The 25,591-nt window shown below is 42.6% G+C and overlaps 1 protein-coding gene across 1 annotated transcript in view; it reads right to left on the minus strand.

The window, feature by feature from the left end:
• ELP3 (elongator acetyltransferase complex subunit 3) overlaps nucleotides 1-25,591 on the minus strand; it is a 124,639-nt gene that overhangs the window by 48,692 nt on the left and 50,356 nt on the right. Inside the window, exon 10 of the mRNA XM_052644852.1 lies at nucleotides 12,843-13,036. Within this exon, the coding sequence (XP_052500812.1) occupies nucleotides 12,843-13,036 (194 nt within the window). The remainder of the gene's footprint in view (nucleotides 1-12,842; nucleotides 13,037-25,591) is intronic.

The following is a 25,591-nucleotide window of genomic DNA, read 5'->3' on the forward strand; positions in this document are numbered from 1 at the left end:
AAGATATAATCAACCGCTTCCAAATGAACAGAGTAAGGATGCTCAGTTGTACTTCTGGACCATTATCAGTTTTCTACATTTTCAGAACTATTCTAAGAGTTTAAAACCAAAGCTAAAAGAAACACTGCAGAGTGAAAACCCTGTGATTCTTTCCCCAAATCAGAAGGTTTCTCAGCCACTTAACACCATCTAAACACTCAGCCTTCTCTTGTACACATTTGCATGTAATGTTTGAATCACCCATTAACACTTCCCTTAGCACTTCTCTTTCAAAATCTGACCACTGAGTCCTTGATACAAATTTCTTTCTGGAAGTCGAGATATATCATATTCTAGCTGTATCTGAACATAACTTTAGAAATAGCAGTAAATGGAGTATAACATTTTCATGCAGAGATATGAAGCTGTTTTACCAAAACACAGCTACCAAATTGTCGAGTGTTACTATCAATAAACTCAGATATGCAGATGACACCACCCTTATGGCAGAAAGTGAAGAAGAACTAAAGAGCCTCTTGATGAAAGTGAAAGAGGAGAGCGAAAAAGTTGGCTTAAAACTCAACATTCAGAAAACTAAGATCATGGCATCCAGTCCCATCCCTTCATGGCAAACAGATGGGGAAACAGCGCAGTGTCAGACTTTATTTTGGGGGGCTCCAAAATCACTGCAGATGGTAATTGCAACTGAAATTAAAAGACGCTTACTCCTTGGAAGGAAAGTTATCACCAACCTACACAGCATATTAAAAAGCAGAGACTACTTTGTCAACAAAGGTCTGTCTAGTCAAGGCTATGGTCTTTCCAGTGGTCATGTACAGATGGTGAGAGTTGGACTATAAAGAAAGCTGTGCACTGAAGAATTGATGCCTTTGAACTGTGCTTTTAGAGAAGACTCTTGAGAGTCCCTTGAACTGCAAGGAGATCCAGCCAGTCCATCCTAAAGGAAATCAGTCCTGGGTGTTCATTGGAAGGACTGATGCTGAAGCTGAAACTCCAATACTTTGGCCACTTGATGCAAAGAGCTGACTCATTTGAAAAGACCCAGATGCTGCGAAAAATTGAGGGCAGGAGGAGAAGGGGACGACAGAGGATGAGATGGTTGGATGACATCACCGACTCAATGGACATGAGTTTGGGTAGACGCCCGCAGTTGGTGATGGACAGGGAGGCCTGAGGTGCTGCTGTTCATGGGGTTGCAAAGAGTTGGACGCGACTGAGAGACTGAACTGAACTGAAGTGTACTATGTGAACACGAACTTAAGTTTGCTGGTTTCCTAGTCTATCTGCCCAGGAAAGAGAAGATCATTCCAAGACCTTTGAAAGGTAAAATTTATCAAGTTTTCTTTTTGACCTATCTCAATAAAAAGCACCATCTATCTTCTTTATGATCCAAATTCCATGACAGGCAAATTATATATAAACAGACAACTGATGTAAGACACAAATAATAATCAGCTTCATGGGAGAAATGTTAATCCTAGTAACTAGGGAAATGCAAATTAAAACCCCTAGGTAAATAAAATAAAAAATATAACCATTTAATTCTGTAGAGGTTGTGATAAAACCAGAAACTGCGTATTTACTCTAATCTGACATAATTCCTTTGGAAAACCATATCAATATACATAGTGAACACTCATTTATTTATACACTCCTTGTTCCAGAAAGTATGTTAATAGGAATAGTAACAACAATGCTTAGATCCCTTTTTTTAACAAGTAATCTTTCTCCTGGGTTCTACTACTCTAACAGGTTACTTCAACAGAAGCAAAAAGTTCTATGCACATGAATTTTCATGGAGTGGAGGCCAAGGTAATAATAATTAAAAAAAAGAGAGATGAAGAAACTAGGAAGCAACCTAAATGTCCAACATTAGGGAACAATTTGCTGAATGAGACAAATTGAAATGCTAGATTACCAGGCTGCCATTAAAATGATAACTATGAAGATTATTTTTCAAATCATTGACTAGAATTCAAAAAGCATTATTTGCCAGTGTATAAAATGTACCGCACAGACCAACTGTCTGTTAAATTGAGAGAACTCATTGTACTATCACACGAGACACTGTGAAGTGATCATGATGACAGTATACACAGAAGCATAAAATACTAGAAGTGGTAGCAATAATATGAAACCTGCCACCTGCTATGAAGATTTACTCTGGTGGTAACCTCAGATATGCAGATGATACCCCTCTAACGGCAGAAAGTGAAGAGAAACGAAAGAGCCTCTTGATGAGGGTGAAAAGAAGAATGGAAAAGCTGGCTCAAAACTCAACATTCAAAAAACTAAGATCATGGCATCTGGTTCCATCACTTCATGGCAAACAGATGGGGAAAAAGCAGAAGCAATGACAGATTTTCTTTTATTGGGCTCCAAAATCACTGTGGACGATGACTGCAGGCATGCAATCAAAGGACTTGCTCCTTGGAAGGAAAGGGATGGCAAACCTAGACAGAGCATTAAAAAGCAGAGACATCACTTTGCTGACAAAAGTCTGTATAGTCAAAGCTATGGATTTGCCAGGAGTCATGTATGGATGTCAGAGTTGGATCATAAAGAAGGCTGAGTGCCAGAGAATTGATGCCTTTGAACTGGGGTGCTGGAGAAGACTCTTGAAAGCAGCAAAGAGATCAAACAGCAAAGAGATCAAACTAGTCAATCCTAAAGGAAATCAACCCCAACATTCATTGGAAGGACTGATGCTGAAGCTGCAATACTTTGGCCACCTGATGTGAAGGGTGGCATATTTGGAAAAGACCCTGATGCTAGGAAAGACTGACAGCAAAAGAAGAGGGTGGCAGAGGATGAGATGGTTAGATAGCATCATGGACTCAATGGACATGAGTTTGAGCAAACTCTGGGAGATAGTGAAGGACTGGAAAGCCTGGTGCATTGCATTCCATGGGGTCGCAAAGAGTGGATATGACTTGACAACTGAACAACAATAACAAAATATACTGCATCCCAATTATACAAAGAAAGTTTTAGAAAAGTAATGTAAGCCTGTTAATACCACATATATTGAAAGTGATTTTACAGTACCTTTATATATGAAATATCATTGTGTTGAGGTAAATATAGTTATATTGCAAGAAAAATTAAATACATGGCTGAAAGTTGAGAAGAAAATGTAAGTTCTGATAATTAGTACTATTCTACAAACTTTGTTGGGAAGAAGCATAAAAATCACATGATCAAAAAGAAATGTACTGGGATCAATGAACAGTGGTGCCACATTACACCCTACACCCGAGTACCACAAAAGCCTAGTCAAGAATTTCAGTGATTATTGATAACCAAAAGCAAGTCAATATAAAATAAACTTGAATCATATTATGCAGTATATACGAAGAAAATACGTAAATAAAATGGTTAAAAAACAAGTAGCAAGATATTGTAAACTTGAATGAATTCCACAATACATGTGTGGTAGTCACTTAGTCGTGTCCGACTCTTTGCAACCCCACGGACTGTAGCCCACCATGGGATTCTCCAGGCAAGAATACTGGAGACGATTGCTGTTCCCTTCTCCAGAGGATCTTCCAGGCCCAGGGATCGAACTCTGGTCTCCTGCATTGCAGGCAGATTCTTTACCGTTTGAGCTACAGGGAAGTCCACAGTGAGCTACACAAAAAAACAGAATTCTAATGGAAACGTGAAAAACAACATCATAGCTATATTAAAAACACAAAAATGTAAAAATAAAATGACAAAGATTTTATCTTTATATTAAAAATACTAGAAAATAATTAACTTCAGAATTAAGAGGGAAGTTGCTATATAAGACAGGGAGCCCAGCCTGGCTCTCTGTGGGGGAGAGAAGCAAGGGAGAGAGGGGATATATGTATAGGAAGAAAAGTTATGACCAGCCTAGATAGCATATTGAAAAGCAGAGACATTACTTTGCCAACAAAGGTCTGGCTAGTCAAGGCTATGGTTTTTCCAGTGGTCATGTATGGATGTGAGAGTTGGACTGTGAAGAAAGCTGAGCACTGAAGAATTGAGGCTTTTGAACTGTGGTGTTGGAGAAGACTCTTGAGAGTCCCTTGGACTGCAAGGAGATCCAACCAGTCCATTGTGAAGGAGATCAACCCTGGGATTTCTTTGGAAGGAATGATGCCAAAGCTGAAACTCCAGTACTTTGGCCACCTCATGCGAAGAGTTGACTCATTGGAAAAGACTCTGATGCTGGGAGGGATTGGGGGCAGGAGAAGGGGATGACAGAGGATGAGATGGCTGGATGGCATCACAGACTCGATGGACGTGAGTCTGAGTGAACTCCGGGAGTTGGTGATGGACAGGGAGGCCTGGCGTGCTGTGATTCATGGGGTCGCAAAGAGTTGGACACGACTGAGCGACTGAACTGAACTGATGGCTGATTCGTCTTGTTGTATGCCAGAAACCTACAGAACGGTGTAAAACAACCTTCTTCCAAATCAAAAATAAATTAAAAAGTTAAGTAAATTATCAGTCCCAAAGCATGAAAATCTGACCACACAGCTAAACTCGAGATGACTCTCTACCAAAGGTCTTCACTGTTGGCAACTGAATCATCACTGTCTTCAAATAGAAACTGTCCAGAGATTCACTGAGGACATTACCAAGTTGGCATTTTACTTCTTGTTTCACAGCAGTCTATCAGGTTTTAATTCACTCACACATTGGTAAAGTAATAAGAGTGTCACTTCAAAAGCTTAATGCTACACCCCCGTGCACTGCGTGTTCCGCATAAACCCTGTAAGCGATGTACTAGGAGAGAAAACACCTCTGATGGTCTGGCCTCTAGGATTAGAGCTGGGGGCGGGACAGGGGCAGGGGCCTCTTCTACTGTTCGATTTTCCAGAGAGCTGTAATGGGGTCCAGACAGGAGAACTGGGAACATGGATGTTTCTTTAATCAGCTTCATGTTAGTCATGCATAATATCAAGACTTTCTCCTCCTATGCCCTTTTGATTGTCTAAAATACATACTCTTAATTCTTTCTGTCATGACCCCTTTATAGTTTTACTGGAGAGATTATATTTGCTGCTCCTGTTTTCTCAAAGCCCTTATTTTTTCAGTTGATGATAAGCCAGGATAGTGTCCCTCAGTGATATTTCATAAAACCTGTAAAATGAAGCGTTTAATGTTTTAGCAATGTCTTCGTTGCTTGAGACTCACTGGTTACAGCACTAAGGGATTTAAATACAGTGGGGAGGATGCAAACTCTTCATCTGATTTCCCATGCTATGCCTTGTTACTCTTGGCTAAAAAAAAAAAGAAAAAGCAAACAGGTGGCCATGGCTGGGAAATGTCTGTTCTGTAATACCTGTTGCCTTGCTTGACTGCTGAGAAGTAGTGTATCTGCTTTCCTCTGGTGGCCCCAGTCAGTTAAATGCAATGGAAACTTTTCTTTGGCTGTTGTTAACACTACTTACTGCATCTTTGTTTTCTATCATATTTATTTTTTTTGGAAACAATCTCAAAGTCACAGAAAAATTCCCAAGTGTGGTACCAATAACTATATTCCTCAAGTATTTGAAAGTAAATTGGGAACAAGATGTCCCAATGGCCCCCCAGAATACTCTTAAGCATCTCCTGCTGCTGCTGCTAAGTCGCTCCAGACTACAACAAGGATATTCTTTTCTGTCACCATAACACAACCACCAAAATCCAGAGACTACAGTGGCGCTCTAGTACCGTCTAATCCTAGACTCCATCCCAGCTTCCGGTGAGCCTCTGGCCCCAGCATTCCCATCAGCTGATCAAACATGACTTTTAAATACTCTGTGTTTCTATTTACGGCCTTGCACTCTCTCTTTCTCTTAATAGATGGAGAGATGCTGCATTAACATTGAACTCATGCCTCAAATAGCTCATGTCTGAATGAAGCTAATCTGACATAGGTATTTTCTCCATAAGGTGCAGTTATAGCCTTCTTGCATGCAGGAACACTATACAACACTTCAGTACTATGTTTAGAGGCCATTTCAAATAGCCACCTCACCAACAAGCAGCCCAGAATCGCAAAAACCACGCCCTTAAATAGACTGTGAACAGGACATGTCCACATACACATACTGTATTTCTTATCGTTTGTTACAATTATTTCTATAGCTACCATCAGGTTGAAAACCACAAGTTCACACCAGTATCCCCTATTCCAGAACACCATGTGGTATATTCTAATTTTTTCCTTTTTCATATTTGTAGTTCCATTTTCAGGCTTCCCTGATGGTAAAGAACCTGCCTGCCAAAGCAGGCTTGATCCCTAGGTTGGGAAGATCCCCTGCAGAAGGGAATGGCAGTATGCTTGCCTGGAGAATCCCATGGACAGAGCAGCCTGGAGGGCTACAGTCCATGGGGTCACAAAGAGTCGGGCATTACTTAGCAACTGCACAACAATGACATATTCCCTTTTCAGATAACAAAAACCCAGCTCCGTTACCCTTAATATTGTCTACCTACTAGATCCACCTCCTCCATGTTACTGACCCTTTCTTTCTGTCCTCATCTCTGGATCCCCTGGACACACTCCCCTTGCCCTGCTGACAAATGGTGCCAAGGGCAGGCATCAGCAAGAATGTCCCCCCTCACATCTGGGCTGCTCCAGCCTGAACCCTGCAACTGACTCCTCCACAAGAACTCCTCCCCGAGCTCTGGGTCCCATTGCTCCCTAGATCTCCATGCGGACGCCTGCATGGCTCAGTACCTCCTAATGTCTCTTAGGCTGAATTGTTCCAGGAAGGTGAAAGAGAAAGAGGAGAATGCAAATTATTGTGATAACTGAATTTTCTCATCACTATCTCCTTAGTAATTTTTTTAAAAAGAAATTGTTGTATATTTATTTATTTATGGTTACATCATACAGCATGCAGGATCCAAGTTCCCTAACCAGGATTCGAACTTAGGATCATGGAGCATGGAGACTGGCATTGGGAGCACAGAGTCTTAACCACTGGACCACCGAGGAAGTCCTTCTCCTTTGTATTTTTAACTGTACTTAAAATATGGTGGGCCAACAATTATAAAAATTTAAGAAATCAACATGTTGTGGCAGAAATGTGTACATTCTTTGATGTTGTTCTTGTTTAGTTGCTCAGTCATGTCTGACTCTTTGCGACCCCATGGACTGTAGCCCATCAGGCTCCTCTGCTCATGGGATTCTCCAGGCAAGGATACTGGAGTAGGCTGCCATTTCCTACTTCAGAGGATCTTCCCAAACCAGGGATCAAACCTGCGTCTCCTGCATTGGCAGGTGGATTCTTTACCACCGAGTCACCCAGGAAGCCCAAACACCCTTTGACCTTTAAGCAAATCCATTATTTTACATCCTTGATGATTTTCCCATAGTTGACAGTTCTGCTGTATGTTATGAGTAGCACAGTCTTTGTGCTCAGCAGAGTATTAGTCACAGGATAGCTGACAGGACATCCATTTGTTAATCCCATTTGGCCTTTTACTGGTAATATTAGAATCTGGGTGGTTTTGACCAGGGTGGTGGAAATGTGCCTTAACAACCAGGAAATGCAGGAATGGCTTTGTCAGGATTGTAGTAAGTAGGTAACTTTATGGCTTTTAAATTTTATCTTCAGTGTTATGTTTCTAGTTAGGAAAAAAAGGCGGGGGTGGAACTTCCCTGAGTGTCCAGTGGTTAGCGCTCCACTCTCCCACTACAGTATATCTGCAAGATGGCAGAGAAGGACATGCGCTCATCTTCTCCTTCAAAAACTCCAAAATTACAACTCGCCGCTGAACAACTGTTGACAGGACAATGTTGGATCCCACCAAAAAGAGATAATACCCCACATCCAAGGGCAAAGGAGAAGCCCCAGCAAGACGGCAGGAGGGGTGAAACTGCATTTAGAAACAAACCCCATACCCATCAGAGATGCTCCAAGGGCTCAAACAAAACCTTGTGTGCACCAGGAGGCCCCACAGAGACTGAGCCAGAGTGTTTAAGTGTCTCCTGAGGAAATACAGGTCAGCAGTGGCCTGCCGCAGGGGCAGGGGCTCTGTGCAGCAGACCTGGCTGTGGCATAAGCCCTCTTGGAGGAGGTCGCCATTAACCCCACCACAGAGCTGCCAGAACTTGCACAGGACTGGGGAAACAGACTCTTGGAGGGCACAAACAGAACCTTGTGCACACCAGGACCCAGGAGAAAGGAGCAGTGACCACAAGAGACTGACCCAGACTTGCCTGTGAGCGTCCAGGAGTCTCTGGCAGAGGCGTGGGTCAGCGGTGGCCTGCTGCAGGGTCGGGGGCACTGAGTGTGGCAGTGTGTCCAGGGGACCTTTTGAAGGAGGTCGTCATTATCTTCATTACCTCCACCATAGTTTGGTCTCAGGTCAAACAACAGGGAGGGAACACAGCCCCGCCCATCAACAGAAAATTGGATTAAAGATTTACTGAGCATGGCCATCTGAACAAGATCCAGCTTCCCCCTCAGTCTGTCTCTCCCATCAGGAAGCTTCCATAAGCCTCTTATCCTTATCCATCAGAGGGCAGACAGACTGAAAACCACAGTCACAGAAAACTAACCAAACTGATCACATGGACCACAGCCTTGTCTAACTCAATGAAACTAGGGCCACCCAAGACAGGCGGGTCATGGTGGAGAGTTCTGACAAAACATGGTCCACTGGAGAAGGGAATGGCAAACCACTTCAGTATTCTTGCCTTAAGAACCCCGTGAACAGTATGAAAAAGCAAAAAGATAGGACACTAAAAGATAAACTCCCCAGGTCAGTAGGTGCCCAATATGCTACTGGAGAAGAAAGGAGAAATAACTCCAGAAAAAATTAAGAGATGGAACCAAAGCAAAAACAACACCCAGTTGTGGATGTGACTGGTGATGGAAGTAAAATCCGATGCTGTAAAGAACAATACTGCATAGGAACCTGGAACATTAGGTCCATGAATCAAGGTAAATTGGAAGTGGTCAAACAGGAGATGGCAAGAGTAAACATCAACACTTAGGAATCAGCGAACTAAAATGGACTGGAATCGGTGGATTTAACTCAGATGACCATTATATCTACTACTGTGGGCAGGAATCCCTCAGAAGAAATGGAGTAGCCATCATGGTCAACAAAAGAGTCCGAAATGCAGTACTTGGATGCAATCTCAAAAATGACAGAATGATCTATTTGTCAGAGGCAAGGCAAACCATTCAAGATCACAGTAATCCAAGTCTATGCTCCAACCAGTAATGCTGAAGAAGCTAAAGTTGGATGGTTCTATGAGGACCTACAAAACCTTCTAGAACTAACACCCAAAAAAGATGTCCTTTTCATTATAGGGGACTGGAATGCAAAAGTAGGAAGTCAAGAGATACCTGGAGTAACAGGCAAATTAGGCCTTGGAACAAAATGAAGCAGAACAAAGACTGAGTTTTGCCAAGAGAACGCACTGGTCATAGCAACTACTCTCTTCCAACAACACAACAGCAGGCTCTTGGACAGAAGACTCTTGGAGAAGACAAATGGACATCACTGGATGGTCAATACCGAAATCAGACTGATTATATCCGTTGCAGCCAAAGATGGAGAAGCTCTATACAATCAGCAAAACAAGACTAGGAGATGACTGTGTCTTAGATCATGAACTCCTTATTGCCAAATTCAGACTTAAACTGAAGAACATAGAGAAAACCACTGGATCATTCAGGTATGACCTTAAATCAAATCCCTTATGATTATACAGTGGAAGTAACAAACAGATTTAAGGGATTAGATCTGATAGAGTGCCTGAAAAACTATGGACAGAGGTTTGTGACACTGTACTGGAGGCAGTGATCAAGACTATCCCCAAGAAAAAGAAATGCAAAAAGGCAAACTGGTTGTCTGAGGAGGCCTTACACATAGCTGAGTAAAGAAGAGAAGCAGAAGGCAAAGGAGAAAAGGAAAGATATACCCAATTGAATGCAGAGTTCCAAAGAATAGCAAGGAGAGATAAGAAAGTCTTCCTCAGTGATCAATGCAAAGAAATAGAAGAAAACAATAGAATGGGAAAGACTAGAGATCTCTTCAAGAAAATTAGAGATACCAAGGGAACATTTCATGCAAAGGTGGGCACAATAAAGGACAGAAATGGTATGGACCTAACAGAAGTAGAAGATATAAAAAAGCATACACAGCAGAAATCTACAAAAAAGATCTTCATGACCCAGATAAGCACAATGGTGTGATCACTCACCTAGAGCCAGACATCCTAGAAAGTGAAGTTAAGTGGGCCTTAGGAAGCATCACTATGAACAAAGCTAGTGGAGGTGATGGAATTCCAGTTGAGCTATTTCAAATCCTGAAAGATGATGCTGTGAAAGTGCTGCACTCAATATGCCAGCAACTTTAGAAAATTCAGCAGAGGCCACAGGACTGGAAAAGGTCAGTTTTCATTCCAATCCCAAAGAAGGGCAATGCCAAAGAATGTTCAAATTACTGCACAGTTGCACTCATCTCACATGCTAGTAAAGTAATGCTCAAAATTCTCCAAGCCAGGCTTCAATAGTACATGAACTGTGAACTTCCAGATGTTCAAGCTGGATTTAGAAAAGGCAGAGGAACCAGAGATCAAATTGCCAACATCTGCTGGATCATCGAAAAAGCAAGAGAGTTTCAGAAAAACATCTACTCATGCTTCATCGACTATGTTAAAGATTTGACTGTGTGGATCACAACAAACTGTGGAAAATTCTTAAAAGAGATGGGAATACCAGACCACCATACCTGCCTCTTGAGAAATCTGTATGCAGGTCAGGAAGCAACAGTTAGAACTGGACATGGAACAACAGACTGGTTCCAAATCGGGAAAGGAGTATGTGAAGGCTGTATATTGTCACCCTGCTTATTTAACTTATATGCAGAGTACATCATGCGAAATGCCAGGCTGGATGAAGCACAAGCTGGAATCAAGGTTGCCAGGAAAAATATCAATAACCTCAGATATGCAGATGACACCACCCTAATGGCAAAAATTGAAGAAGAACTAAAGAACCTCTTGATGAAAGTAAAAGAGGAGAGTGAAAAAGCTGACTTAAAACTCAACATTCAGAAAACTAAGATCATGGCATCTGGTCCCATCACTTCATGGCAAATAGATGGGGAAACAATGCAAAGAGCGAGAGACTTTATTTTGGGGGGGCTCCAGAATCACTGCAGATGGTGACTGCAGCCATGAAATTAAAAGACACTTGCTCCTTGGAAGAAAAGCTATGACCCACCTAGACAGCATATTAAAAAGCACAGACACTACTTTGTCAACAAAGATCCGTCTAGTCAAGGCTATGGTTTTTCCAGTGGTCATGTATAGATAGATGTGAGAGTTGGACTACAAAGAAAGCTGAATGCCGAACAATTAGATGCTTTTGAACTGTGGTGTTGGAGAAAACTCTTGAGAATCCCTTGGACTGCAAAGAGATCAAACCAGTCAACCCTAAAGAAAATCAGTCCTGAATATTCATTGGAAAGACTGATGTTGAAGCTGTAACGCCAATACTTTGGCCACTTGATGTGAAGAACTGACTCATAGGAAAAGACCCTGATCCTGGGAAAGATTGAAGGCGGGAGGAGAAAGGGACAACAGAGGATGAGATGGTCGGATGGCATCACCAACTCGATGGACATGAGTTTGAACAAGCTCTAGGAAGTTAGTCATGGATAGGGAGGCCTGGTGTGCTGCAGTCCATGGGGTGGCAAAGAGTCGGACACAACTGAGTGAGTGAACTGAACTAAACTCCACTGCAGGGGGCATCGTTCTGATCCCTGATCAGGGAACTAAGATCCTGTATGCCTCAGAGCACAGACAAGAAGGAAAAACAAAAACCATGATTGTAAACGAGATCTCAGATTCTCTCTCCTAGAAAAAACAGTTCAGATGATTTCCTTCATGCCAGCAGGAATAGGTCACTCTCCATACTTACATCAGTATCAGTGAAGAATGCCTGTTGCTACTCTTTCAGAGGCTCTAGAACAGGGGTAGAACACACATGGCCATAGTGTGTCCTCTCAGTCAGTACAGGGTCTGGGCTGGAGCAGATCCGGAAGAGGAAACACGGACTGAGACCACAGGCTCCTGCCACCCAACACCACCCTGCTGGCCATCACCCTCCGTCCACCTCCTGGCTCATGAATGAGTGGAGGAGTGAGCACATGGACACTCGTGACCCTAGAGAGCAGCCTGGACACGCCTCATCCCCAAGCCCTCTGTCTATAGACAGCATTCCTGGCGTCCCATTTGTTCCCAGGCCCTCTGTCTACAGACAGCATTCCTGGCGTCCCATTTGTTCCCAGGCCCTCTGTCTACAGAGCGCATTCCTGGCGTCCCATCTGTTCCCAGGCCCTCTGTCTACAGACAGCATTCCTGGCGTCCCATCTGTTCCCAGGCCCTCTGTCTACAGACAGCATTCCTGGCGTCCCATCTGTTCCCAGGCCCTCTGTCTACAGACAGCATTCCTGGCGTCCCATCTGTTCCCAGGCCCTCTGTATACAGACAGCATTCCTGGCGTCCCATTTGTTCCCAGGCCCTCTGTATACAGACAGCATTCCTGGCGTCCCATTTGTTTCCAGACCCTCTGTCTACGGAGAGCATTCCTAGTGTCCCATTTGTTTCCAGACCCTCTGTCTACGGAGAGCATTCCTAGTGTCCCATTTGTTCCCAGGCTCTCTGTATACAGACAGCATTCCTGGCGTCCCATTTGTTCCCAGGCCCTCTGTCTACGGAGAGCATTCCTGGCGTCCCATTTGTAATGAAAAAAATTCAAACCCATCAATTTTCAACGACACTGTGCTCATTAGAAAGTGTGGATAGACAGACGCGTCGTCACCAATGACGGCTGGCATGTAAGGTAACACGCTACCTCTGCACGCGGTACACCCGAGTCCACGGGGGCACGAGGGCCAGGATCCGGGCTACCAATTCGATCAGGTCGCTCGGGGAGTAACTCTTGTATCTTCCTGACTTCCACAGCTCATAGAGCCCTGTCCCACGAATCACCAGGGTCGGGTAGAGTTTCAAACCGTCAGGACGGAAAGCTGGGTTCTCGAAAAACTCCTGTGGAGAGAGATGAGCTCCATTAGTTACATGGAGATTACCCGTGGTGAAGCTTCCATCCGGGGCCAACTTCTCTCACACCACCTGCCTGGTCCCTAGACTACTTTCCATCAAGCGAGGGGAGACAGAACAGAAACTCACTGTTTTTACAGTCTCACAGGAGCAAGACACTTGGGTGCTGGATGCCCAAGCCCCGGCTGGCCCAGCTCCTGGCCACTGCTGCGGTGTCCCTGCCAGCCTCCCCACCTTGTCTTCCCGCTGTGGCAAAGGCCATTCCCTCTGCCTGGAAATCTTATCAGGTTTTCTTCATCTAGCTCACCTTTAGGTCTCAGCTTGAATGCCAGTTCTTCAACGAGGTCTCACTGACCTTCAAATACAAGTTGCTTCACTTAAATTTTTTTGGAGGAGGGGAATTCTGTTATTATTGCTTTCTTAACATCATCACACTGACGATTTATCTGATGCCTGCCTTCGCCTCCAGACCGTATCCTCCTTTAATAATGAAATATATTTAAAAGTGACTTTTAAAAGTGACATGGATCATTATCTGGGCTGCAAGACCTACAATGTTTCCTGTGTGGCCCTCTGCAGAGAAAGTATGCCAACCCCTGGGTATGACTGTGTTGCTCTCAGGCCAATGGGTGCCATTCCTAACCCAGAAGACACACACAGTCCATTTGTCACCTGGAAGCTGAGCGATACAGCTAATTCATCTCTTCTGACACAGTCATTTCCTGCACTGTATCACCCCAGCTGGCTTATTTCTTTACTTGGGATAAAGCAAGGAGACATCAATCCTTCTCCTTTCTATGATTCTGGACCGCAAATCTGCTCTTATCTAGATTCCACTTGACATGTGATGGAGGAATTAAAGTGGATTCATATAGTTCCCTCTCACCCCGACCTGGCATTAGTATCTAAATGGCCAGAGTACTGTATCTTGTGAATGGAGTAAATGCTTTCTATCTTGTGCTGTTATTACTCCAGAGCTTTCCATTGTGTAACTTGCTTTCCAAAGAGATATAACTACTGAGTTTTCGATCTCTCTCATTGATTCCTAGTATCATCTTAAATGCTGTAATCTTTGTGCACCATTGGCTCTGAGGGACAGTCTGCTGTAACTGTGTGTAATTTTCCCTGTAACATTTATATTTGAAAGAGTCATCCAGTCTTTAATAAATATTCTATAGCCATCCACAAAGAGTATGTATGCAAGTCACTCTCCACCTAGTCTGCATCCATATGGGGAACATAGGATTTCAGCAAAGTACTTCTGGCTACTTGCCTAATAAATTTAGCAGATATAAGGGCTGATATAATCCTTTCATAAGGATGATGATAGACGGAATTGGTGCAGGATTTCTGGTTAAACACAGAGAATTGAAATATGTGTTTCTTCCCTTTCCTTCCAAAATCACACTAAAATGACAGGAAATATTTTTTAAAGCATAAACTCAGAGGAACAGAGGGAACATCAGACGAGAGAGGAGGAGGAGTAAGCGATGGCAGTGAATTTCTGGAAGACAGAAGATGGAAGATTGGCAAATGCTGCAAATGCAGAAAACTGCAGGCAAACTATCTGCGAAGGAGCATACGATGAAAGGGCAGCTCAGTCACCCCAGAGTCCCAGGAAGGCACGTAAATCAGAAACAGCAGGCACCAGGCAGGAGGGAAGACAGCACTGGATCAAAGTCTTTTCACAGACTTATCTCTAATTCCCCTAATCTCTGAGTCCTTCTACAGGCAGTCACCTGCCCGTTTGTTCCCTGGAGAAACTAGAAAGCTGCAGGACTCTGAGATGCCAGGTGCAAAAGAAGATGTGAGTGAGGATCAGAGCTTGAAAACAAGGAGATTAAGTGAAAGCCAGCATGGTAAATGGTGGGCCCCACCCTGCTCCCTGGACACCAGTAACCAGTTTGCTGTGACCTACACACACATCCCCCACAGCCCCCAAGAGCAAGCTGGAGAGTTTGTCTCTGGATTAAATAAATGGTCCTAAATAAGAGTTCAGGGTACTGACATTTGGGAATCCCCTAAAGAAAGGAAGGCTGATTACTGTGAGGTATACCATCAACAAGCCACAAAGAGTTTGTGATCTGGTTTTTCAGCTCCTCACCTTTAGAGCATTACCATTTGGCTAACGATTACCAGATACTTGGGGGGAAGTCTAAAACAGGAAAGGTAGACCAGAAACAAAAAGAAACAGAGGAACTTGGAGGAAACAGAGGCATCACATGAAGGAAAAATAAACCTTAAAAAAACAAACTATTAATTCCTTTAGAGAGAGAAGATCTAGTACATCCATAAAGGGCTTCCCGGGTGGCAAAGAACTTGCCAATGTAGGAGACGCAAGAGACGTGGGTCTGTTTGATCCCTGGGTCAGGAAGATCCCCTAGAGAAGGAAATGACAACCTACTCCAGTATTTTTGCCTGGAAAATTCCATGAACAGAGGAGCCTGGAGTGCTACAGTCCAGGGGGCCACAAAGAGTTGGACATGACTGAGCAAACACACACAGACACACAGAAAATAAGAGGATGCTAGAGAACTGAACAATAAGAATATAAGAAAGAACTCTTGGAAATTAAAACTATAACCAAAACATCTAGTAGAAAAGTTGAAAGATGAAGTGAGAAAATAATAAGAAAGCGGGGGAAAAAAAAAGACAAAAACAGAAAAGTTAAGAATATCAGATAATCAACCCGGGAGATCCAACATTTCTAATATGAGTTTTAGAAACAGAACACAGAGAATGAAACAGGAAAAAGTATCCCATAGTACAAAGAAATATCTCAGATGGTAAGAGTGGGTCAAAATATAGCAGGATTAATTTTTAAAAAACTCTCTTAAGATACACCACTGTGATACATCACTTTCTCCAGAGTGAAAAAAACCCAGGTTATATATATTGTAGTTTTTAAGGAATAAGGAATACAGTATTAGGAATAAGAATGACAATGTGCTTCTTAGCAGCACTAGAAGAGCTACAAGACAACGGCGTAATGTTTTAAAAAAGAAAAACAGGAGGGAAAATGGCTTTATAGAATTCTGTTAAGTGCAAAGGTGGAAGACAGAACAGAGACATTCCTGAACATGTAAAAGGCTTACTTTCCATGATGAATCCTTTCTTCGGAACCTGCTGGAGAATGTGTTTTAGTAAAGGAAGTGTTGAAGTGTGAAGTGTTAGTTGTTCAGTTGTGCCTGCCTCTTTGCAACCCCATGAACTGTAGCCCTCCAGGCTCCTCTGTCCATGGGGATTCTCCAGGCAAGAATACTGGAGAGGGTTGCCATTTTCTGCTCCAGGGGATCTTCCAACCCAGGGAGCAGACCTGGGTCTCCCGCATTGCAGGCAGATTCTTTATCATCTGAGCCATCAAGGAAGCCCAAGTAAAGGAATAAACCAATAAAAAGGATTAATTTGGTTTCTAAAACAAAGGTTCTGACTGTAGAGAGTCAGAAGAGGAGCCCTAAGGAAGACACCTTTGAACTAGACAGAGAATCGCCAGTCCAGGTTGGAGCTGGAAGGTTACAGGTCCAAGAGTTATATCTTCAGTCTAAAAATGGAACTTAAGAGTATCTGACAGGGTTGGCCAGTGACAGAGGGGCTTTAACACTGAACAGGCACATTTGAGGGTTACAGGAACTTGGAGAACTAATATGCAAGATAAAAGAAAAAAAAAAAGAGAGATGATTTTATAGTTAACTGGAAGAAAAACAAAAAGTTACTTAAGAAAAGAAAGTATGATATACTGGCTTCCCCAATGGCTCAGTGAGTAAAGAATCCATCTGCAATGCAGGAGACACAGGAGATGCGAGTTTGATCCCTGGCGGGGAAGAGCCCTTGGAGAAGGAAATGGCGACCCACTCCAGTATTCTTGACTGGGAAATTCCATTGACAGGGGAGCCTGGCAGGCTACACTCCATGGGGTCACAGAGTCGGACAAGACTGAGAGACTAAGCACAGGGCGTATTACTTGGATCCATCCGAATAATAATAATTTACGTAAGAACTGTAATGCAAACACTGACTACTAACGTAACTAAAATAGTGAGCTACAATACTGAGAGAACGGGAGGAGAGTTAAAATCATGAACTCTTTAACTCTCGTAACAGTAATACATGGAACAATGGACTGATTCCAAATTGGGAAAGGGAACTTTCCATGCAAAGATGGGCACAACAAAGGAGAGCAATGGTAAGGATCTAACAGAAGCAGAAGAGATTAAGTAAGAAGAGGTGGCAAGAATACACAGAACTATACAAAAAAAGTCTTCATGACCCGGATAACCATGATGTGTGGTCACCCACTTAGAGCCAGACATCCTAGAATGTGGTCAAGTGGGCCTTAGTGCCGGGAGCCAGCATGGGGAATCCCGCCCGTGGCAAAGGTCATGAGGAAAGGGGCCTGACAAATGCAAAGGCGGGATCAGGCCTCAGGGGTCCCCCTGGACTTTTTCGAGCATGTACCCCCAAAACCAGAGTCTGCCTGCCTTACTGCATTATGCCTTCCACTTACTCTTTTGACATTACAGGGGGGCTGTCCCCCACCACCTTCTTCTGAAAGGAGTTAACTTGGAGCTCCAGTTAATAAGTTTCCTGGGCGTAACAAGAGTGTTTCAGTCCAAAAACTCTTCTGATGGCTCTCTAGCCTGCCTGACAAGTTTGTCCAGCCTCTTACAACCACATGTAATTGTTCATAGCCTCCCAACCGTGAGAGGCACCAGATGTTCTGAACTTTCTAAATACAGAGTCTTTTGAGAGGTTAGAAATTATTAGTGTAGTATTAGTGGGTTTTTAGAAATATACCGGTGGAGTGCTTCATTGTTGAGCCAATATTTGTTGCTAAGTCTCCATATCCCTTGTCCCTCATATACATTAATTGATATAACTGGCGTATGATGGGAAAAATAAGTAATAATCTTTGATATTAATCACATTAGACCTTAGGCTAGTAAACTCTTTTCTTGATTATAGTCCATTAGACCTTTGCCCTATAGGAATGCAACTTTATCTAGTGCCTTTGGAGGGTGGCGCCTGGTTTAAGAAAAATCACCTCTGGAAAAAATAAGTTTTCTGGTTGACTGACCGTTATCATAAAGAAAGGGTCATAAAATGTTAGCAGGCCCCCTGGCCAGAAGATGATGCAAAACCACCTAAGACCTTTGTATGTATGTATAAAGAAGCATCTGGTCTCAACAAAGGTTAGGACCACTGACCCTGCATGACTTTGTATTCTCCATTTATCTCTATGTACAACCTGAAGTATAAAAGCTGCCCTGAAAAATAGAGTTGGATCAGTTCCTGCAAAGACTGGTCTCCCTGTGTTGTCTTCTCTCCCATTCTCCTTTTCAGGCTGAGTTCCCGCCTGGAACACAAAGGCTCACCGTGTCTACTAATTTTGCCTGGGTTTCTAAGACCTGAACGGGGAGGCGCTTTGCGTCTCCACTCCTTCGGGAGACCGGGAGGGCGCCTGCGGCCTACGCAGACGGTGCAAGTCTCTTGTCTTGAGACTTTATTGGCTTCTTGTGTAAACCAAGGAATTCAGCCTCTTTTCCCTATTATTTTCTCCACTACATTGTTCTTTCTTAATCTCTCTTTATATCTCTAAATAAATAATTCTTTCCTAATTGCCGACGCTGTCTCCCCTTCAAATTACCCTGCATCCACCGGGGCTGGATCCTGACACCTTAGGAAGCATTACTATGAACAAAGCTAGTGGAGGTGATGGAATTCAAGCTGAGTCATTTCAAATCCTAAAAGATGATGCTGTTAAAGTGCTTCACTCAATACACCAGCAAATCTGGAACACTCAGCAGTGGCCACAGGACTGGAAAAGGTCAGTTTTCATTCCAATCCCAAAGAAGGGCAATGCCAAAAAATGTTCAAACTACTGTATAGATGCACTCATTTCACACTCTAGGAAGGTAATGCTCAAAGTCCTTCAAGCTAGGCTTTAACAGTACGTGAACCAAGAACTTCCGGATGTACAAACTGGGTTTAGAAAAGGCAGAGGAACCACAGATGAAATTGCTGTCATCCATTGGATCATAGAAAAATGACAGAATTCCAGAAAAATATCTACCTTGGCTTTACTGACTACACTAAACCCTTTGACTGTGTGGATCACAACAAACTGTGGAAAGTTCTTACACAGATGGGAATACCAGACCACCTTACCTGCCTCCTGAGAAACCTGTAGGCAGGTCAAGAAGCAACAGTTACAACTAGACATGGAACAATGACTGGATCCAAATTAGGAAAGGAGTATGTCAAGGCTGTATATTATCACCTTGCTTATTAACTCCTATGCAGAGTACATCATGTAAAATGCCAGGATGGATGAATCACAAGTCGGAATCAAGACTGCTAGGAGAAATATCAATAACCTTCAGATATGCTGATGACACCACCCTAATGGCAGAAAATGAAGAGGAACTAAAGAGCCTCTTGATGAAAGTGAAAGAGGAGAGATAAAAAGCTGGCTTAAAACTCAACATTCAAAAAACTAAGATCATGGTATCTGGTTCCATCACTTCATGGCAAATAGATGGGGAAAAAATGGAAACAGTGACAGACTTTATTTTCTCCAAAATCACTGCAGATGTTGACTGCAGGCATAAAATTAAAAGATACTTGCTTCTTGGAAGAAGAGCTATGACCAACCTAGACAGCATATTAGAAAGCAGATGAGGTACCATTTCACACCAGTCAGAATGGCTGCGATCCAAAAGTCTACAAGCAATAAATGCTGGAGAGGGTGTGGAGAAAAGGGAACCCTCTTACACTGTTGGTGGGAATGCAAACTAATACAGCCACTAAGGAGAACAGTGTGGAGATTCCTTAAAAAACTGGAAACAGAACTGCCTATGACCCAGCAATCCCACTGAAGGGCATACACACTGAGGAAACCAGAATTGAAAGAGACACGTGTACCCCAATGTTCATCGCAGCACTGTTTATAATAGCCAGGACATGGAAACAACCTAGATGTCCATCAGCAGATGAATGGATAAGAAAGCTGTGGTACATATACACAATGGAGTATTACTTAGCCATTAAAAAGAATGTATTTGAATCAGTTCTAATGAGATTGATGAAACTGGAGCCTATTATACAGAGTGAAGTAAGCCAGAAAGAAAAACACCAATACACTATACTAATGCATATATATGGAATTTAGAAAGATGGTAATGATAACCCTGTGAGACAGCAAAAGAGACACAGATGTATAGAACAGTCTTTTGGACTCTGTGGGAGAGGGAGAGGGTGGGATGATTTGGGAGAATGGCATTGAAACGTGTATAATATCATATGTGAAACAAATCACCAGTCCAGGTTCGATACAGGATGCTTGGGGCTGGTGCACTGGGACAACCCAGAGGGATGGAACATGGAGGGAGGTGGGCGGGGGGTTCAGGACGGGGAACACGTGTACACCCGTGGCAGATTCATGTTGACGTATGGCAAAACTAATACAATATTGTAAAGTAATTAGCCTCCAATTAAAATAAATAAATTTAAATTAAAAAAAAAAAAAGAAAGAAAGCAGAGACATTACTTTACTGGCAAAGGTCCATATAGTCAAAACTAAAGTTTTTCTAGTAGTCATGTATGGATGTGAGAGTTGGACCATAAAGAAGGCTGAGCACCAAAGAACTGATTCTTTCAAACTGTGGTGCTGGAGAAGATACCTGAGAGTCCCATGGATAGCCAGGGGATCAAACTGGTCAATCCTAAAGGACTGATGCTGAAGCTTCAATACTTGGACCACCTGGAAGGTCTGATGCTAAAGCTGAAGCTCCAATACTTTGGCCACCTGGTGTGAAGTGCCAATTCACTGGAAAAGACCCTGATGCTGAGAAAGACTGAGGGCAGGAGGAGAAGGGGATGACAGAGGATGAGATGGTTGGATGGCATCACCGACTCAGTGGACATGAGTCTGAGCAAACTCCAGGAGTTGGTGATGGACAGGGAAGCACAGTGTGCTATAGTCCATGGGGTCGCAGAGAGTCAGACACAACCGAGCGACTGAACAACGACAGTAGGACAAGAGATCCTCTCTACTGATGCTCGGGAAAAAGCAATCCAAACACGGAAGAGGGAAACAGAGGTAAATATTAGGGCCCCCGCCCCCACCACTAGGCTGCAACAGTTGAGAGTGGCAGAGGACTACTGCATTTCGATGTGACCCCCTTAGGAGGTGCTGGATTCTCAGATACTGTTTAATAATGGTTTATTAATTCCACTTATTTTATAAACTTAAAAATTAATAAACATCATTCTGCTGGCAATGTGAATGATACATTAGACGAGAACATGGCTGGTGGTTTAGATAAGAAGCTGTCTGCCTTTGCAGGGAGCTGACGAAAGCATGAAGCTATGGAGGTGCGGGTGAAGAGGAGGGGACAGCTTTAAAAGCTCTTCAGAGGGAGCAACAGAGAGGACCTCCCGTTGGATTAGACCTCTTGGATTAGTACAGGGAACCGTAACAGGAGCAGCAGCAGCAAAGGTGTATGAGCACTCGCTCTGTGCCAGGCATTTTCCTAAGTATGCATTCTCTCTGCCCATCTTCACAGCTGCCCCATTTTAAAGATGAGGAAACTGAGGAACAAAGCAGTTCAAACAGTTTGCTACCAAGTGGTGGGGCCAGGATTCAAGCTCGCCCTAGTCTGGCTCTGGAGTCCAAATATTTTCTACTTCCTCCTGAATGATTCCGAAATGTATAGCTTGGGAGAGTATGTGGATGGCGGGGCCACAAATAGTACAGGAAAGAGAAGAGGAGGAGACCACTGGGGAATGCAGAAGTATGTCCATATTGGATACATTACGACTGAAGTGCGTGTAAGGCCTCTGGTGCCTGGTGAAGAGTATTCGGCAATTGGACTTAAGAGCTGAGGCTTAAGACTGCAGAGAAAATGAGATTCGTTGAAGTGTTAAGTGGTAAAATCAGGACAACAGAAGAAAGACACACATATATAGAAGAGAGCAAAAGACAGAAGCCACATTTATGCAGTGATGAGAAAAAGAAGATCTAGCAGAAAAGAAACAGTCCTAGAGGTAAAAAGGGAACCAGGAGGCAGCCGAGTCACGAAAGCCAGGGAGGCGAGAATTTAAGACTGGAGATAGTCCCGAGGGATCCACCTTCCCCGACCAGGGATCTCACTTGCATTCCCTGCACTGGGAGGTGGATTCGAACCACTGGACCACCAGAGAAATCCCTGGAGATAGTTTCTAACATTAACAAATGGTAAGGCTGGATAAAATGTCAGCAGAGAAGTGGCCTTTGGATTTGGAGATTAGCAAGTATATTACAATGTTTGAGGGAAGGCTGTGTGTATGTGTATATCTGTGTTGGCAGTGCAGGACCTGCCAAACTATAACTTGATCAGTTGGTTTTTGGGAAAAACAGCTCAGTGGGGCTGCGGGTAACTCCTGAGAGTCAAAAAGGTGGGCAAACATGGATGGACTTTGAAAGACTTCCCATGACTGACAGAAGGTTCTGGAGATAAATTTCTCAAGAGAAACCAACACTTTCTTAGCATTTTCAGCATCCTGAGCTTGCATATCCAAAAGCAGTCTAATGTTAAAAGAATAAAAGACTGAAACAGCTAAAAGTTATTATGAGCAATAAATGATACAACATTTTGTAGTCCTATCTGAGGACAGGTGGCAAGGGTGAAGTTAATGCTTGGAGGATAAAGTCCTAAGATGTTAAACATTCTCCATCACAACCAGGATTTTCAGCTTTATAAGGAAAAAGAAAACTTCATTCCAAAAGGAAATTTGAGTTACTGGACAATATAAGTAAATGCTATTTATCACACACAGCTTTGACCAGCTCTGCACCTATCACTAGATAAGAGTGCGACTCTACAACAAACACATGCAAATGACCACTTCTGCTCTTAGTGACTCAGAATTAACCTAAGTAACAAGGTGTGAGAGCAAAGCCAATGTATAACTAAGGTGCACAGCACACAGCCCTAGAGATACTATGGCTGCAATACCGCAGTGGCTGTGGATGCTTTCTGGATGTACCAGGCAAGGCTGCCTTGTCCTCCAGAGTGATAACATTCTATAGACTTCTACAATTATTACAAGTAGACCCCTTACTTAGCAACGCTTCCAACGGATAAAACATATTAAGGGAACTATCTGTGGGCTGCTAATGTGACAATAAAAGTAGAGGAAAAAGTTTTTAAAGTGTAAAATATGCTGCCTGCTAGTTCAGAAAATCTCTAGAAAACAAGATTTCCTAGACAAAACCTAGTGTTTTTTTTTTCAATTAGTAAACCTTTTATTGAAACATATCTTAGTATGGAAAAGTACTCAAATCATAAGTGTACATCTTGATAGATTTTTAAACATTTAATTGAAGGATAACTGCTTTACAATATTGTGTTGGTTTCTGCCATATGTCAACATGAATCAGCCATAGGTATACATATGTCCCTTCCCTCTTGAAGACAGATTTTTCCAAATCATGTAACCAGCACCCAGATGCTCAAGTTAAGAAAAGGCACATTATCAAAACCTCAGAAGCCTACCCCATGTCCGTTTCCAGTTACAATTCCACCCAAAGCTTCTGAACTCACATTAACAGAATTCTATGTTACATTGTCTTTTGGATCTGGTTTCCTTTGCTCAATATTATGTTGAATAGAATCAGCCACGTTGTTGCATGAAGCCATAGTTAGTCTTATCGCTTTATGTATTTCATTGTTTGACTATATACCACAACTTATTTATGTATTCGACTTTAATGGACACCTGGGGTGTTTTCAATCTGATGACAGTGCCCTCAGTAATGTGTGACTGCGTTTTGGTAAATACATGTGCACATTTCTGCTGGGTAAATGTGAGGAAGTAGAATTGCTGGGTCATGGAGTATGCGTATGTTTGCATTTAGTAGATGCTATCAAACAGCTTTCCAATTTGATGTACCAGTCTATATTCCCACTAACAGTGAATGGGAGCTCCAGTTGCTGCACACTCTTACCAACACTTGATCTTGTCTTTTTCCATGTTCACTACTCTGATGAGTACACAGTAGCTGTGCATTGTAGTTTTAAATTTCATTTCTTTGAAGATAAATGACTTAGAGAACTTCTGAACAGTTACTGAGTAGCTGAACATCTTTTTTGTGAAGTGCTTGTTCAAGATTTCCCCCCCCCCCCATTCTATTAGGGTATCTTTTTTAAAAAATTGATTTGTAAAAATATTTATGGTAATCTACAGATTGATTTTTCAGAGGATTTTTTTTCTAGAGAGAAATCTGATTTTTCTCATTTTAGCTCTATTGTGTTATTCATTTGCTGGGATGCAGTTAGAAAAGGCATACAGTCTACTCAGATTCCCTGTGGGTTTCTTTGAAAAGATTGTAAACAAGAAGATAAATCTGTTTACATGGAGGGCTGTCTTTGCAATGTTATTTCTGAACTATTCTTTATTTTAAAGACACTAAGAAAATAAATTGTGATTTGCTCAGTTATTTGCTATTACTTTACATATTTTTCCCCAAGGGCACCTAAAGTTATGAACTCTGGCTATACCACTGGCCTGCCCAGAAGCTGTGCTGAAGAAATGTGTGTTTCAGGTGCCTTTTAGGCTTATATCTGAGTACCCAGCTAATACTACTGAGGGGAAGATATGACTCAAAATCTATTACAGGTCAATATGAGGGAATCCGTAACATCTGTGAATTAATGCTGTCTTATAAAACAGACCTTTAGTTGTATTTCATTTGCTTGGAAACAATAAACTTTCTGAAAGGAAAGAAAGAACGTCATGGTGAATTCCACTGTTCTAATAACAGAACATAAAAGTCTCTTTGCTGATGAAATAACTTGATAAACATTTTCACCCTCTTCTCTAAAAGGATATCCCTATGTCACTTTCCTATTTGAGAATTTGAAGGAGGAAAGAGTTTTGACCAATCCCATTTCCCAAGACCAAGCTAACATGGATCAAGCTAACATGTGATAGAGTCAAAACAAACAGGCTTTCCCTGGGGCACAGTGGATAAGAACCCACCTGCCAATGCAGGGGACATGGTTTGGTGCCTGGTCAGAGAAGATTTCGCATACTGCAGGCAACTAGAGACTGGGCACCTCAGCTACTAAGCCCAAGCTCTAGAGCTTGTGAGATGCAGCTACTGAAGCCTACAGAGCCGAGCGCCACAATATAAGAAGCCATCACAATGAGAGCCCGTGCATCACAACAAAGAGGAGCCCCCCTCACTGTACCAGAGAAAGCCTGAGTGCAGCAATGAACACCCAGCACGGCCAAAAATAAATTCATACATTATTTTTTAAAAAAGCAAACAAACCCCAGAGTTAGGTATTAAAATTCAAAGAACAGAAAGGCTAGAAGAAAACAGAATAGTTTCTTTCACTGTTTAGGGAAATCCTGACAGAGAAAGGCAGTTCTAAGCTGAGAAGCATCTTAAGAAATCACTAAATAAGTAAGTAAACAGGAAAGCTTTGACAACAGAAACAAAAGTAAAAGACCAAGAATAGTGTGGGGAAAGTATTTTTAACAAATTCCCGAGAAAGT

This window comes from Budorcas taxicolor, chromosome 8 (genome assembly GCF_023091745.1).
Source record: "Budorcas taxicolor isolate Tak-1 chromosome 8, Takin1.1, whole genome shotgun sequence".
Lineage (NCBI taxonomy): Eukaryota > Metazoa > Chordata > Mammalia > Artiodactyla > Bovidae > Budorcas > Budorcas taxicolor.